The sequence below is a fragment of the Myodes glareolus genome, chromosome 24 (assembly GCF_982192425.1).
Source record: "Myodes glareolus chromosome 24, mMyoGla1.1, whole genome shotgun sequence".
Classification (NCBI taxonomy): domain Eukaryota; kingdom Metazoa; phylum Chordata; class Mammalia; order Rodentia; family Cricetidae; genus Myodes; species Myodes glareolus.
The window spans coordinates 8,755,513-8,770,657 of NC_142049.1; the positions used below are offsets into that span (position 1 = coordinate 8,755,513).

General features: G+C 39.4%; 1 protein-coding gene across 27 annotated transcripts in view; it reads left to right on the forward strand.

Moving 5' to 3' along the window:
* Positions 1-15,145, forward strand: part of Dlg2 (discs large MAGUK scaffold protein 2) — a 1,777,227-nt gene that overhangs the window by 1,252,574 nt on the left and 509,508 nt on the right. For all 27 annotated transcript variants that reach the window (XM_085683002.2, XM_085683004.2, XM_085683006.2 and 24 more), the window contains one exon: positions 1,681-1,805. In XM_085683002.2, the coding sequence (XP_085539128.1) occupies positions 1,681-1,805 (125 nt within the window). The remainder of the gene's footprint in view (positions 1-1,680; positions 1,806-15,145) is intronic.

Genomic DNA, 15,145 nt, shown 5'->3' on the forward strand with positions numbered 1-15,145 from the left:
AATTTTTCATAATTTATTTCAGTGGTGTGTGGGTGTGTCCCCACATATGCACAAATCGTATTATCTGTCATGTATGGTGCCCACCCAAAATGTAAGATTTTACTTGCTTTTAATGAATGTTAAATTTTAAGCTTTCAATACAAATGTGTGGCTGTGGAAAGAGCCCTCTAAAGGTTTTCTTAAACTCAGAAATTCAAAAAGTGCTAAGTCCGGGTTGGAGAGATCGCTAGGTGTATGTGAGCACTCGCTGCTCAGGGAGATGCCATTGCTCACCTAGGAAGAAGACCTTGGATTTGCAGCACACGTGGGCATAGACACACTCACCTGCAGCCCCAGCAGTGGGCATGAGAAAGACAGAAGGACGGGGAGGGCTTGTTGGCCAATCAGCCAGCCTAGGTCAAAATTCATAAGCTTCCGGTTCAGTGAGACCATGTCTCAGGGAAAGAGTAGAGAATCATAGAGGAAAGCATCTAACATTCTCCTCTGGTCCTTGCTCATGCACACACACGTGAGTGTACCCTACCCCTGTGTACACACACAGCACACTCACAATAAATATGGCTAAGCATTACCTTGACATCTATTGTAGCATAATGTTCAATTTATAGCTGACTTTATCTTGACATTGAAGTTTTATGACTAATTGAGTGCCCTAATTAATTTCTCAGGATTAAGTGTTAAGCTCTTACTCTGTATCTGTTTTTACCCCAGAGTAAAACTTAATCAAGCAGTCATAAATTGAGTAAGCTGTATTTGTTGTACTAGCATCAACAAAATTAAATATCCATCAAAAGGCCTGTTAAAGAATGATAGCATATGGTTTCAATGAGATATTAATTTGCCATTTAAAATCGTTAACTTTAAAAGTGCCTGCACATACAGAAAAGACTTAAAATATAATATAAACTGAAAAAAACCATCAGAACACAATTGTACAGACAGGATGTAACCATGGTGATATGTAAATAAGAAATGTTTGGAGATGATAAGTGAATTTTGAGGGAACTTTGATTATGCCTTATTTTTGGAAGATACATGAATATTGGATTGAATTACTGTAATCTAAAGAAGTATGAAAGTTTATTAGAATGTGAACTACTCAGACTTCTATGGTGAAGAAGTAACACACAGCTTGCCTATTGCCACTGCAAATAAACCTTATTTCTCATGGAAAACATTTCATGTGACTCTTGAAAAGGGCCCTGCCTTCTGATGTCTGAGTGTGTTACCTAGGAACCATTAATTTACAAATAATCCATAGAGCATCAAAAGCAAAAGCAAAAAGGAAAAGCCACACAAATTTCACTATTCTGATATATCTTGATTTTTATGTAACTTCTTTTTGTTCCTCATGCGAATGTATATTTTCATATCTGATTCTTTGCATTTCCCGTGTACTTTATTTTCAAGTTTTCTTTCTTATGAATTTATGGCTCTCTTAATTGCTGCATAAAAGAAGCATTGTTAAGTAAAAATCACACCACCCCTTGAGTTACTGCAAAGCAAAGATACAGGAGTTCTGACCTTGCTTTGTCTGCTGACAGAGAGCTTTATGACTTTGTGTATAAGAATGCTAGCCCCATGTTTCCATTTGAGTAGTAACACGATAACACCAAAAGCAAGGGGAGCTAGGTTTTAGATGACAGCACATCACTTAATATCCACTTATTGTTCCTACAGGGAAATTCAGGCCTGGGATTCAGTATTGCTGGAGGGACAGATAATCCCCATATTGGAGATGACCCTGGCATATTTATTACGAAGATTATTCCGGGAGGTGCCGCAGCAGAGGACGGGAGACTCAGGTAAAGGCTGAAAGCATGGAAATGACTTGGGGCGTGGATTTGCTGCATCCGGGAGTCACACTGGTACCTTTGGAGAATGAGAATTCTCTAAAACTCTGGACTTTGAAGGTTATCAAAGCTTTCTGTAGTAACTCTGCAAACCTCTCTGTACTTGCTAAATTTCAAGTCATATTTAATTTATGCATGTTGGGAGCTATCAAATGTGACATTGGATCAGACAGCGGCGGAGAGGTTATAGAGCTTTGATCCTCGTGGGGCCCTCTGTCTACTTGGAAAGAGTGATAATATTAATTAATGAGTCAGCAATATAGTATCTAGAATCAACACCATGCCTAACATTAGGAAATCATGCTGTTACAGACATGGATACAAAAGCCTTTGTAGGGTGTTCTATAGATGTTTAGAGAGAGTCAGAGAAACTGTCCTATTGCAAGATTCTAGGTCTTAAAATATAATTGGACAAGGCATTAAGTAAGTGCGTCAATCTAAGCTGGAACACGGAGAAAGAGCAAATTTATCTGCGAGAACAGAAAAAAGCAGCTCGCTTTGGGGAGAGGCCTGTGCTGAGTTTAAGGGTGGAGTCGAGTCAAGGTAGCACCAGGGAGGAGCAGCGGCTGCTGGAGCCGAGGCCCTGCTCTGTGAGAACCTAGAAATAAGTTGTGGAAATACCAATCACACACACGGAGCAATTAATAAATAATATAAAGTGCAATCAGGAATTAAAAACAACATCGAAAACACACAAAAGAAATCAGGGCTCAGAGGCTAATGGAAGCCATCCTACAAATAGTTTATATATTATATAATACATAATAATGTATAATATATAATATGACCCTACCTGATTAAAGATCGATATAGGCCAAGAAGATTCAATTATATCAATAGATTTTTTTATTATTTTTAAACAAAATCTCACAATATAGGCAAAGATGCCCTCACATTTGTGGTACTATTGCCTAAAACTGCAAACTGCTGGGGTTATAATAGTATGCCACCATACCTGGTTATATCTTTACATCATCTATCATGTAGACATAAGCGGTTTAATAAATGCTTGCCGAATGGATGCCTTTGATAGTAATGAATAGGTAGAGAGGAAGAAAGGGAAAATTGATATGGATAATACAGGGGATGTTAAAGGAAGAAATTTATGAGGCTTATTAAAGAGTATAAGGGCGAGTTTTCAAGAAGGGTTACTAGGGTGCAGAATTTACAGCAGGAAAAGAAAGAAGGATGCTTACCTGCATGCAACAAAAACGACTGTGACCATGTAGCTAAGGATGAGTGAGATATCAAGAGAGAGAATATCTTGAAAAAACATCAGCCGTAAGACAAAGTCTGGCTAAAGAAACAAGATCCTGGCTGAAGGGAGGCCACAGTAATAAGATATTAAAGGGTAGAATGTAATGCCAGGGAGAAGAAAGTCTGCCAAATTGATTCTGGACCATTCTGTCTGAAATTGGACTGAGTGGGCTAAATCCAGAGCTGGTGGTCAAGGCCTCCAAGGAAAGAGCTAAGAGAAGCCTTCTTCGGGTTTGGTGAAGAAGTCAGTGTGCCTGATAGTGAAGACCCGTCCTGTAGGTAAAGACAGCGTTGGCCAGCGTGGTGTCACACTGGGAAATGTGACCTGAGCACCAGGAATACAAGTGTCACACCCTGGCTCGGTCTGTTTCCATTACACACGAATAACCTGTTCTGCTATTTTCCCTTTGAAATAGGCAAAGTCGTGTGTTCCCTGTCAGACTGTTCTGGTGCAGGGGTTTCATTAGATAGTACATCTTTCCAGCTGAGTGAGGAGAGTTGCATTTTTTTTCAGGCTCATTTGCCTGTGGTTTCACCCAGAAAAGATTTCCCTATGAAACGCATGCTTTGTGACAATTGAATTTCCAAGTTGATCTCAATGATTTTCAGAGATGAAATATCCGCATTGAGCAGTGAGGGGTTTGAAACACGACGTGCAGTTTTCTAAGTCAAGAGGAGCTTGTGTTTGCTAGGGCTGAATCCTAGATAGGCTCTATTTCCTGTGTTCATGGGCTGGGTATGCTGATTTATGCTGATAATCCCAGCACTTGAGATGCTGGTGCAGGAGGATTGCCACGAGTTTGAGGACAGCCTCAGCTAAAAGGTGACTTTTAAAGGTGTAGCCAGGCCAGCCTAGGCTACAACATGAGACTCTACTTCAATGAAGGTGGAACAGGCCAAAAAGAAACCAAACTGGTTATGGGAATGAGACTTTAGAAATTTATGGGCCTTGATCAGCAGGCTCAACTGTTTACTATCTGAAAGAGAAGGACCATTCACTTCCTAGTAAACGCTGCCTCTGGGTTTGAGATGTTACAATTCCTTTGCTACCTGCTTGCTCTGCAGTTAGGAATAGATAATCGCATTTCTGAGACAAATTGCTTCTGTTGCCTGAAGTCATGAGTGGAAATCTTATGAAAACTTAATCCCACAATTAAGTTGCATAGCATCCTGAAAGGCAACATTTGTAGAACCTTCAGTATGCATGGACATTTGTATTTATATCTTATATTTATAGCCTTTATTCTAATCTTTGTTCATTAGCCTTTATTCTGGTCTCCCAGGCTATGTGTGAATGTCACCTCCCACGGTTGTGCATTAAAAAATCTGAAAATTTCTGTTCTAATTTCCTCCCTTCAACAATAAGATATACCCAGTCCTTAGTCTAGAGCACATCCTTTGTCTATATAAGAGAACTCTTGGGTCTCCCCTTCATTTTGATAAATCCTTCAAATATTATAAGGCTGCTCTCTCCCATATTCTTGACTGATGTAGAGACATTTAGAGTTCAAAGACATCTATCAGCAGAAAATCTGGCTTATGGTTTAAATATTGATTATTAAAATTGGGGAGGAAACCAATTCCAAGACTCTCATTTGATGGAGGAGGAAAGCAAGGCTAGGCAGAGTGACACCCAAAGGCATAAAATGTTTGACATAAAACATCAAAATGGCCTGACTCAAATCATGAGCTGTCTGAAGTACTGTCAAGAAAGAATCATACACAGGTCCACACTAATGCCCTGTAAGCATTTTTCTCAGCGTGACAGGAGCGGTATATAGGACTGGTGTGACAGGCTCCAAAAAGTGCTTTGTTTGGCACTAGTCCTGAAGACACTGAGGCAAGGGCACTGTGCAAACTTGGAAGGCAGGGTTTCTGGTACCTGTTACAACCAGAACTGACCTTGGCAGAATGAAACTTCCCTTATTGCTGTCTTCTGTCAGATGGCGATAGGGATGGCTATGTCACTAAGACATGCTGAGGGGTCAATGAGATTGCCTTAAGTCCAAAGCTTTGTCAGTCATATATTAGGTACTCAAGAAATGCTGGTAACACTTCCCCTTTTTCCTTAGCTGCCTATCTGCGTGACCTTTGGCCCCCTTTCATTCTTTGAGTCCTTTCCAAGTTTCTTGTTCCTGTCTTTTTGAGTCCTCTTTCTACTGGTTATATCATGACATGATATTAAAAGTCACTTTAAAAATGAAAATGATATCATTTTTAAGCTGCTAGATATCTAGTAGGTGTCTAAGCAATGATGGGATATAAATATGTAAATATGCACGCGTGTGTGCATACGTGTGTGTGTGTGTGTGTGTGTGTTTCTGGAAATTGTACAAGCATGAGAAACTTTCTTTTACATGCTAAACTAAACTCAAAATAGTACGGTTGTACAGGTTTAAAGCAATGTAAATTGAGAAGTAGATTTCTCCCCAGATAAACCAGACTCCAAAGTGAGGTTCAGTCTCATTGGTTCTCCTAGAAAACAGTGCAATATTTAGAATAAGAGAACCTGGGTTTCAGAACTATGTGGCCTTTGTCCCTTTGAAGCCACCCATTTTCCAGTTGCTTCCCTTGACATATGCACATTTGACATAAGGCCATGGAACTCAAAAAACTTATAGAGAAGGTTCCATGGAAGAGTAGATCCATGAAGACACTGGGTAAAATGTGAGACTCCCAAAGTAACTCAGTTCTCTGCAGACTCAGCAGCTCAGGAGAACACTCAGCTTGAGCCCCAAGCCTTCAAAAGCTAAGAATAAACACAGTGCTAGGAAAACTCATAGTATGACACCCACCCCAATGTCCAAATCCTTGTACAAATTCTTTGCTTAGTTTGTGGTGGATCAAACATTTCTCAAAGTATGTTGTCTTTATTCTTCATGCTCACATATATACAGTGGTAACCGGTAGTAGAGTTCTATGCATCCTTTCCAGGTATTTGATTAAGAGTAATATGGAACTTTGAAGAACTTACTAGTTGCTGGTATTTTGCCTTTTAGAAGCAGTCGCTATGATTGGATAGCATTCCTTGGCGTTAAAAATTAAAATGTGACAGAAAGGTCATTAATTTTCCTTCTGGGAAAAATAGATACATTTCCATCTTCTGAAGAATGTGTTTTATTTCTGCCCTTGGATCTGAAACGTAAAATGCCTTCAGTGTAGTTTGATGTCCCCAGATTGCCAATGACCAATGTTGACATGTCTTCCTAGGGAAGAGCTATCACACGACATCCTTTGCTTGGCCGTGCAGCAATGACATTTTACACAATGGTGCATTTATTAAACCTGTCCACAGCATGAAAACAAAGTGCAGAGGAGGGCTGCTTGCCCGTTTCCTGACAAGTGACACAATTTAATCTCCTAGCCCTCGACACGATCATTTCTATTTCTTGACAGAATGAAAAAAAAAGTGTTATTTTCTTTAGGTCTATTGCTTCATTTATTAGCTCTATGTCTGCTTACAAGCAAGAGTGCTTATACAAGCCAAGACAATGAGCATGTTCATTTCAAACAGAAATGTTAATTTAATGTGCTGAGATCGCACCCTACTGACAAGTTGAGTAGAATGTATTCCCTATATGTAAACTACAACATTATCTTTCTTTCTGTCCTGCAACAGTCATACCCTTGTGGTCTCATTGATTCATATACATTAAGTCACAAATTATTTAAGATAAGAACATGTGAAACGGGGAAGGAAGGAAGATTGAGGGAAACAGAGAAGAGGAAAAGACAGAAATGTTGAAAGGATTAATGAATAAAGATTGGTAATCACGGGAAAGTGAAGATATTATATAGCTAGAAGCAGAGAAAATAAACCTCGCTTTGAATTTTTGTCTGAAAAAAATCACAGGCACCAAGTTGGACAATGCGAATCTTCTGGCATGATAGTGTGAACCTTACATTGAAGAACACACTTTCAGACAGTCTAAGGAAGTAAAACATTGCCAGCAAGTGAAATAATATGAGACATTACTTACCACTAGAGTGTACTCTATTTTGCAGTTCCATGAATGTCTGTGATTGCAGATAGGAACTTCCTGAGTCATTCTGTACAGCATTTCAGTTTTTACTGTTAAGTCAACCGATTATGGCATTCGCATAACTATGATCAGGCTGAATTTTCCATTCCAAAGTGGAGACTTTGGGTGGCTTCGAAGTTAAGCCAACTTTTTCTTCTTTGTTATTCTGCTGTCAAAGCAGGTCACAAACCCAGCTGTGACTTTGAGCAGAAGATCCCACTGAAGAGGGATTCCTCTGTTCATGGCACACGGTACCAGTGGCCGCCTTAGAAAGGGGAATGGCGGGAACTTCAGATGACTCACAGATTGTCCCCAGCCATCTCTAGCCACAAAAAACATAAAACTGAGGAAGTGGGAACAGTCCTCTCATTTCTTTGGTTTACCCTCACTGCCTCATCAGTCTTCACGTGGGGACAACCTACTTGGAAAAGAAGAAAACCTGTTTTCTAAAGGAACCGTAAAGTGACTGTCAACAGGATGTACCCAGCATCTTAATATTGCATGAGAAAATGTCTAAGTGATAATTCCACCTGCACATCTGTGAGGACACCAGGCACCCACCTGTCACCGTTTAGAGCTTCAGACATGCCTTCAGGATTTCTCCCATCCGGCCTCTCACTACACATTTGGATACGAGACGATTGAACTGTTTTTGTGGCAAGCAAGTCTGTTGTTGTTGTTTTTAGAATTCTGGGTCTCTATACGCCAAACAATGAATCTGTGTCCCAATCTCACACCGTATACAACCATTAACTCAACATGATTTATAAACCTAAATGTATAAGCTAAAACTCTGAAGCTTGCCAGGCATCCTAGTGCACGCTTTTAATGTCAGCATTCCGGAGACAAAGGCAGGTGAATCTCTGCAAGTTCAAGGCCATCCAAGTCTATGGAGTAAGTTCCAGAACAGCTAGGGCTATGCAGAGAAGCCCTGCCTCAGAAAAATACGAAAATTTAAAAGCATAAGAATAAATCTTTATGACCTTAAATTAGGCAATGGTTTTCTAATATGTTAGCAAAGTAACAAACAGAAACATAGATAAATCAGACTTCACTTAAAAACTTTCCTTGTTTTCAAAATACATGATCGAGGTTAAAAAGCAGTTCTCCAAACCAGGAAAAAAATATTTTCAAATAATGTATCTGATAATTTTATTGTAGCCAGAATCTTTAAAAACTGTTACAACTCAACAATAGAAACGACACAGTGTGAGGGTAGTTGAATTACATCTGTGCCAGTCTATTGCCCCCGCTGTAACAAGTTGTCAGGGCTTGTGGCTTCAAGTAATGCAGATGTGCCGTTCTGTGACAGTACATGGCACAAGTCCAACATCAAGCTTCCTCGGACAAGACGTTGACAGGGCATTTAAAGGCTCTCTGAGAGCATTGGTTTTCTTCTTGTTTATGTTTGTTTTATTCCATTTTACCCCCAGTTTCTGAAGAGCGCTTGCATCCATTGCCTCATAAACATGTCTTCTGTCCTCAAAGCAGAGTAGTTGAAGCTTCCATTGTGATTCCCCGCTTTATAACTCCTACTGCCACATCCTTTTAATAAAGACTCCTGTGATTACACTGAACCTCTTCTGTTCTGTGGATGTGCTAAGTAAAACCACTATATTATATACCCTAAAAAAGAGAAAAGCTTGTACATTATACCCTAATAAAGTTTTAAGTATAAAACCTACTCTGCCATTCTTTTTGCTATGAAAAATTTACAAATAGCTTCCTCATGTTGTCCGCTGAAATCTATGATTCACTGCAGTTCTTTTTTAACTTATTTTTTTACTATTTGAAACAATTTTTAAATTTAATTATATTTAGATCATTTCCTTCTCATCCCTGAAGCTTAACCAGATCCTTTTTATTCACCCAAATTTAAGCTCTTTCTCAACAATAGCACCTCACCTTCACCGAGTTCTTGAGTCCTCTTACCAGGGAGAGCACACTTTGGTTCAGGCTCCATATCTATATAAGTAGTTGTATATAAGCAAGTAAGCCTTATACCATTTCCTAAACATGCAAGCAGGTATTTGACCTTATGCCCCAGATATTAAAATGCCCACACTCTAGGTACTATCCAATAGGTAGCATTTCTGTTTCCAAAGTTGAAAATAAATTGCTGTGTTCCTTTAAACGTCCCAAGGATTGATCCAGACTATCTCATAAAATCTACTTATCTAATTAGACTAAAGGAAAAGACAGATTAGCATATTGCCTCCTCCCAGAGGGATGATGGGGTTGCTAAGATGCAGAAGCAGTGTATATATCACTTACATTGGTTTCCTGGGCTCTAAAGCTCCAACTCAGTTCTAGCCCGTGCTGTATGCACAGGGAGAAACTTCTGCATTGTCTTTACATCTGCAACTAGATTTGAGTAAAAGCTAAAAGAACCTTCTGCTACTCTAATGAAGTGGAAGACCTGGAGACCCTCCATAACTCAAAGGCCCTAGGAAGGATCCAGAACCTTCTTCATCATACCATATTTATCCATAAAATGATCACTGTGGAAGAACTTGAAGCGTATTTCATTCCATAATTATATTCTAGATGTCTGATGATTGTTGCGAATCTGAGAAGTTCAGAATATTATTACCATGGCCAGGAAATTAAGTTTTTGCTCAGAATGAATTTCCAGTTCTCAGAAGACCTAGTCCTTAAGGCATTTTTATAGCCAAAAGTTGATTTTAAGTTTACATGTCATGCCACTGGTTCTTATTTATTTCCAATAACCTCTCAAGAAGGCATGTTGCCATTCCTGAAAGTGTGACATCACTGCAAATAAGCTTAACATTTAGATGCTTAAATCATAAAAGTGGTAGAGCTACTGACTCTGATCCCCCACTGGAATAAAAAAACAAATAGAGCCAAGGCAAGGCAGTAGTTAAACTGACAGGAACAGATGTATTTGAGGACTATTGCAATAGGGGAAAAGAGCCTTCAATATAGAAATGGGATCGTGTCTAAATCCCACATAGAGAAATGGAGATTTACAGACAAGGCATAGGGTCATGTTTGGTAGACAGAAAACTGATATGAGAAAGCACTGGGGTAAGAGGAGAGATGCTTGCTAAATTGACCTACAGGATTATTTCTGAAGGCTCTGGTGATCAAATACCAGATTGAGAGATTCTTCCTAAGCTGCTTTGGCAGGATTCTTCCTAAAAACAGCCACACAAATCTAATAAGGGTGAACCCTGAATCCCAAGGTCAAAGCCTCTATGAGAAGAGGCTCACTAAAGTTCACTTGGGGAGAGGACCCAGCTTCACTGAGGCTATATAATGGTAAGTACCAGGTTGACACCGATGTTGGTGGAAGCTGAGACAGTGCTCAAAAGTAGTCTCACATGGTCTTCTAAGCTATTGCAAACCAGGAAACCTTGGGTACCGGGTACCTCTCATCCTCTGTGGCATCTGTTATATGATCTACCCTACTCGTGACCACCACCTCACCAGGGAAAACAAATCATACTTTAGTTTTGCAGAGAAGGTGACATTGAAAGTCACAGATGTTACACCAGGAGTTTTCAGCATCTGGAGAGCACTCTCCGTTCACAGCACCTCCCCAAACACATCTTCCTTCTTCCCCTGAGAAGGCCCTTGAAAAATGTACTTGGGTGCTACAATTTACATACCAAAGTTCCACCTACTTCTTAACATAATTTCTTTGGGGCCCATTGGAGCCTAGTATTGTGTGCCAGGCTGGCATCATTAGCTCTGCGAATATGAACTCAGGAGGAGTTCAAATAGCCAGAAAAGCACAGTCCAATCCTTTGGCTTGGCAATTCCCAGCTAGATCTACTTGGCTTTGATAGGAGCAAACTCAAGGGATCTGCGTGGCCTGAGTTTATAAATTCTTCTTACAAGGACCATGAATATTAATCCCATAAATGATAACTGGAAAGTATGATACAGGAAATATGCTCCTAGTTTTCAGGCCCAATAGAACTAAAATTAATAGGTACATATGTTGCCTATAGTGCTATTGGCTTCCAGGATTACTTGTATTGAGTTTGCAATGTTTATTTCTCTGTCATCTTAATGATACCTAAATTATTTGCTTTAGATGACTGCCATTTTATTGACAGATGCATCTTAGGAAAGAAAATATGAGACTTTTTAAGTCCCCTTAATACATGAGTATTCTGTGTGTCTAATGTTCTCTGGTTCATTCATTAGTCTACTCATTATAACATTCAGTACTGCATCTTATCCATAAGAGAAATTTAAATCTAATCAGAGCAGTCTTTCTCTTATCTTATTACAAAGACCTCACTATGCTCATTTACTTATAAATGGCTGAGACTCAAAATCTGCCCACTTCTTTCCCAGTATAGCATGTAGCGACAGTTATTTGCATATGATTAACTGGGCATATACTTAAGAATCTATGGACACAACATGCAACCAAAATATTAAAACTTAAAGCACTAGGGATAGAGAGATGGCTCAGAAGCGAGAGCATGTTCTGCTTTTGTAGAGGACCCAAGTTTGGTTCCGAGCATGCACATCAGATGGCTTAGCGACACCTGTCACCCGGCTCCAGGAAACTCAACACTCTCTTGTAGCCTACCGAGGCACCTGCACTCATGTGAATATACCCGCATGCAGACACATATGTGTGCGTGCGCACGCTCACACACATACACACACACACACACACACGCACACACACTTAAAACAAAAGTAAATCTTTAATAATTGTATTTATCAAAGTGGCATGTTAATCATCTTGTGAGAAGATGACTGATTGGTGTGTATTTCAATCTAGTCATTTAACAACCCGGTATCAAGATAATAAGAATCCAGTAACTTTGTGTTTGAAGATAATTATGTTGCCATAATTTTATTTCTTCCTTACCTTCAATTCATTTCCTTACTTATTATAGTCTAGTTTTAACAAATCACAAAAGAGAAAGACAATATAAAAACAAGTGTTGCTTTATTCTAGAAGACAATTCAAGAGTAATTCATGTTTCTTGCAGAAATCTTTGAAAATACATGTATTTCGTAAGTTAAAAGCATTAATAATCCCATCACCAATCAATCTGTTTGTTGTATTCTCACATTTAAGTACATGGATTTTTTTTATCTTTTCTTTTGGTGTATACATGTGTGTGTGCATGTGTGTGTGTGTTATACTCTATGTGTGATGTGGTATCTATTGTGTATGTACTTACCTCTGTAGATATATGATTGTACACTTGGAGCTGTGTGAGCCTGTGAGTCTGTGTGTGTGTGTGTCTGTATGTGTATCAATGTGTGGCTGTATGCATGTGTGTGTGCATGTGTATGTGTGTTCATATGTGTGTTATTCTGTATGTGTTATTTGTAAGTCCATTGTAGGTATTTGAATGTGAATTTGTGTATATGTGTTATACTCTATGTTTTATGTGATATGTATGGTGTATGTGCTTACCACTGTAGGTATATGGTTTACACTTGGATCTGTGTAAGTCTGTGTGTGTGTGTGTGTAATCTGTGTGTGTCTGTATGCATGTGTGTGTGCATACATGTGTGCATGTGTTTGTGTGTACAAATGTGTGTTATGCTATATGTGTTACATTGTGTTATGGTGTATGTACTTACCACTGTAGGTATTTGAATGTGCACTTGTGTGTATGAGTGTGTGTGTGTGTGTGTGTAGGATAGAGGCTGACATCCATAGTCTTCCTCATTCACTCTCCATGTTCACTTTTGAGACAAGGCCTCCGCTAAAGCTGAACTATATGGCTATGCCCAGGCTGACTGGACACTGCACTTCAGAATCCCACCTTTTCCTCTCTACCCCCTCCTCAGTACTGAAGATACAGATGATAATGATAAAAATAAAGAAAATAATTTTTAAAAAGAAAGATAAGCTTTCCCCAAAATAAGCCAGCTTCTACAATGGAAGTAATGTTCAGTATTCTTGTGGCTCCAATACTCACCAAGAACTCACAAATATCCTCAGCTCAGTGAGCTAGAGTTAGTCTGTGAAAACTCATTTTGTCCAAGTTATTTTGGTTATACAAGTTAATGCGGTCATTTGAACATAAACATCAGGACTATAATTTATAATGTAATACACCAGTGATAGTTATAATGTTGATACAATTTTATTTCTTCCTTACCTTCAATTCCTTTCCTTAGTTATTATAGTCCAGTTTTAACAAATCACAAAAGAGAAAGACAGACAATTTAAAAACAATGTTGCTTTATTCTAGAAGAGGATGAATTAAAGAATACTTTCTCAGCTTCATGCCCAGGTTGAATAATGAATGTCTGTGTTGTGAGTTAACAGCCATTATCTTAGACGTGTAGTATTGCTAAGTCATACCTATCTGTATGGCAGCTTCATTTTAAGACTTCCTGTTGATCAGAGTCATTGAAGATGCTTTCTATGCCATGTCCTCATGGCCATTGCGTTGCCATCTCTCAGACACTCAGGTCACGGCATCAATATGCAAACAGAAAATAGTCAGGATGAATCAAATCGGTGTTTTTGTATTTAAAGAATGAGAGTTGATGGTTTCAGAAAATTCAAAGCTGTGTAGAAGATATTTTGAAGAAGATGGCTGTCATCTGTTTCAGCGACATGTCATTGAAGTGGGCAAATCTTTGGATATGATAAATATAAGATACATAGCAAACATTCATTAAACACACAGAATCTGCCATCTTTTCCCCTCAGCCTCTGTTATGCACAGATGTATTGATTTTCTGTTGTGTGTGAGGGCACGCAGAGCTGGAATCAAGAAGGGAACAAGAACCAGAATCTCTACCCTTAAGGAAAGCCATTCTCTGTCAAGCAGTAGTAGATGTAGGACCAAAGAGTGGGTGTCACTGGGGAAGTGTGCAGTGCTCTGAAAGACTGGGCTTGGGAACATCGTCTACCCTAGCCCGGAGAGCTCAAGAGAAGCCTGCAGTGAGGTGGTGTTTAAGCTGAAACACAAGAGTGAGTGGCTGAGACTGGTGAAGGCTCTAGGCCAAGAGAGTGTGTCCAAAGCCTGCAGACAGACAGGAAAAATGTCAGTGTGTGTGTGTGTGTGTGTGTGTGTGTGTGTATGTGTGTGTGTGTACTTATTCCTAAGTATAACCTATAGTATACATAATGCCTATAGTTCTTTATGTAGAGCTGAAGCCTTGTGGATTTCCTCTCTCCACTTTGACACGCATTGATTCCACTAATGTTTGGGCAGTGACACTGGTGTAACTTCTAATATTATGAGGAAACTATTCTCTTTAATAAACCCTCTGTATCTTCTCTGCCCTGGATCCCGGGTCATGCACTCCTCACATGGTTATCTCTGTTTATGTGGAGAATAAGATCCCATCACAGTGTTGGGATGACTTTGAGTTGTGAAGTGTGGCAAGTGGCGAAGCCTGGAGGGGAGGCAGAGTTGGACCAGAACTCAATGGTTCCATTTTGGGCGACCTTGGGTTTCTGATGTTGGTGAGGAATTTGAGAGCAGATGTTGAGCGGGAAGCTGGACACAATGGTTTGGAAGTGTCAGAAATCTTGCTAGGAGAAAAACTAGGACAATTTCACTATTGCCCTGTGAGAGAGTGAGTAAAAAAAAATAATGACTTAAGATGACACTCTGAATTATTTTTAACCTCAGAATGTAAGTTTGAGCAGAGCCTTCCTGCTTGAGTAATTTATATTTCTGTGACTATTTGACCAGATTTCATTTTGAAGTTTCAATAAAGTTCACCTGCCCAAAAGGGCGGCTGCAGCCACCCGAAACTCCTTTGTTCACACTCGGGCTCATACCATTGCTGTTCTCCACTCTCCAGGGAAAAGCGTGCACAGTGCCAACCCCCAAAACGGCTATGCTTCATCGCCTAGACATAAAAGAAAAACCTGAAATACTTTTTTTTTGCTGATATGCAATGATTATTTTTTGCATAATGAGCAATGACTTGATGATTAATCCGCCCATTAAATAAAAGATTTCTAATTTTTGCCTTTAACAAAGTTGAAAAGCAATTGTTCGCTAGCAGTACTAAAATAATTTTCATTACATATTACAG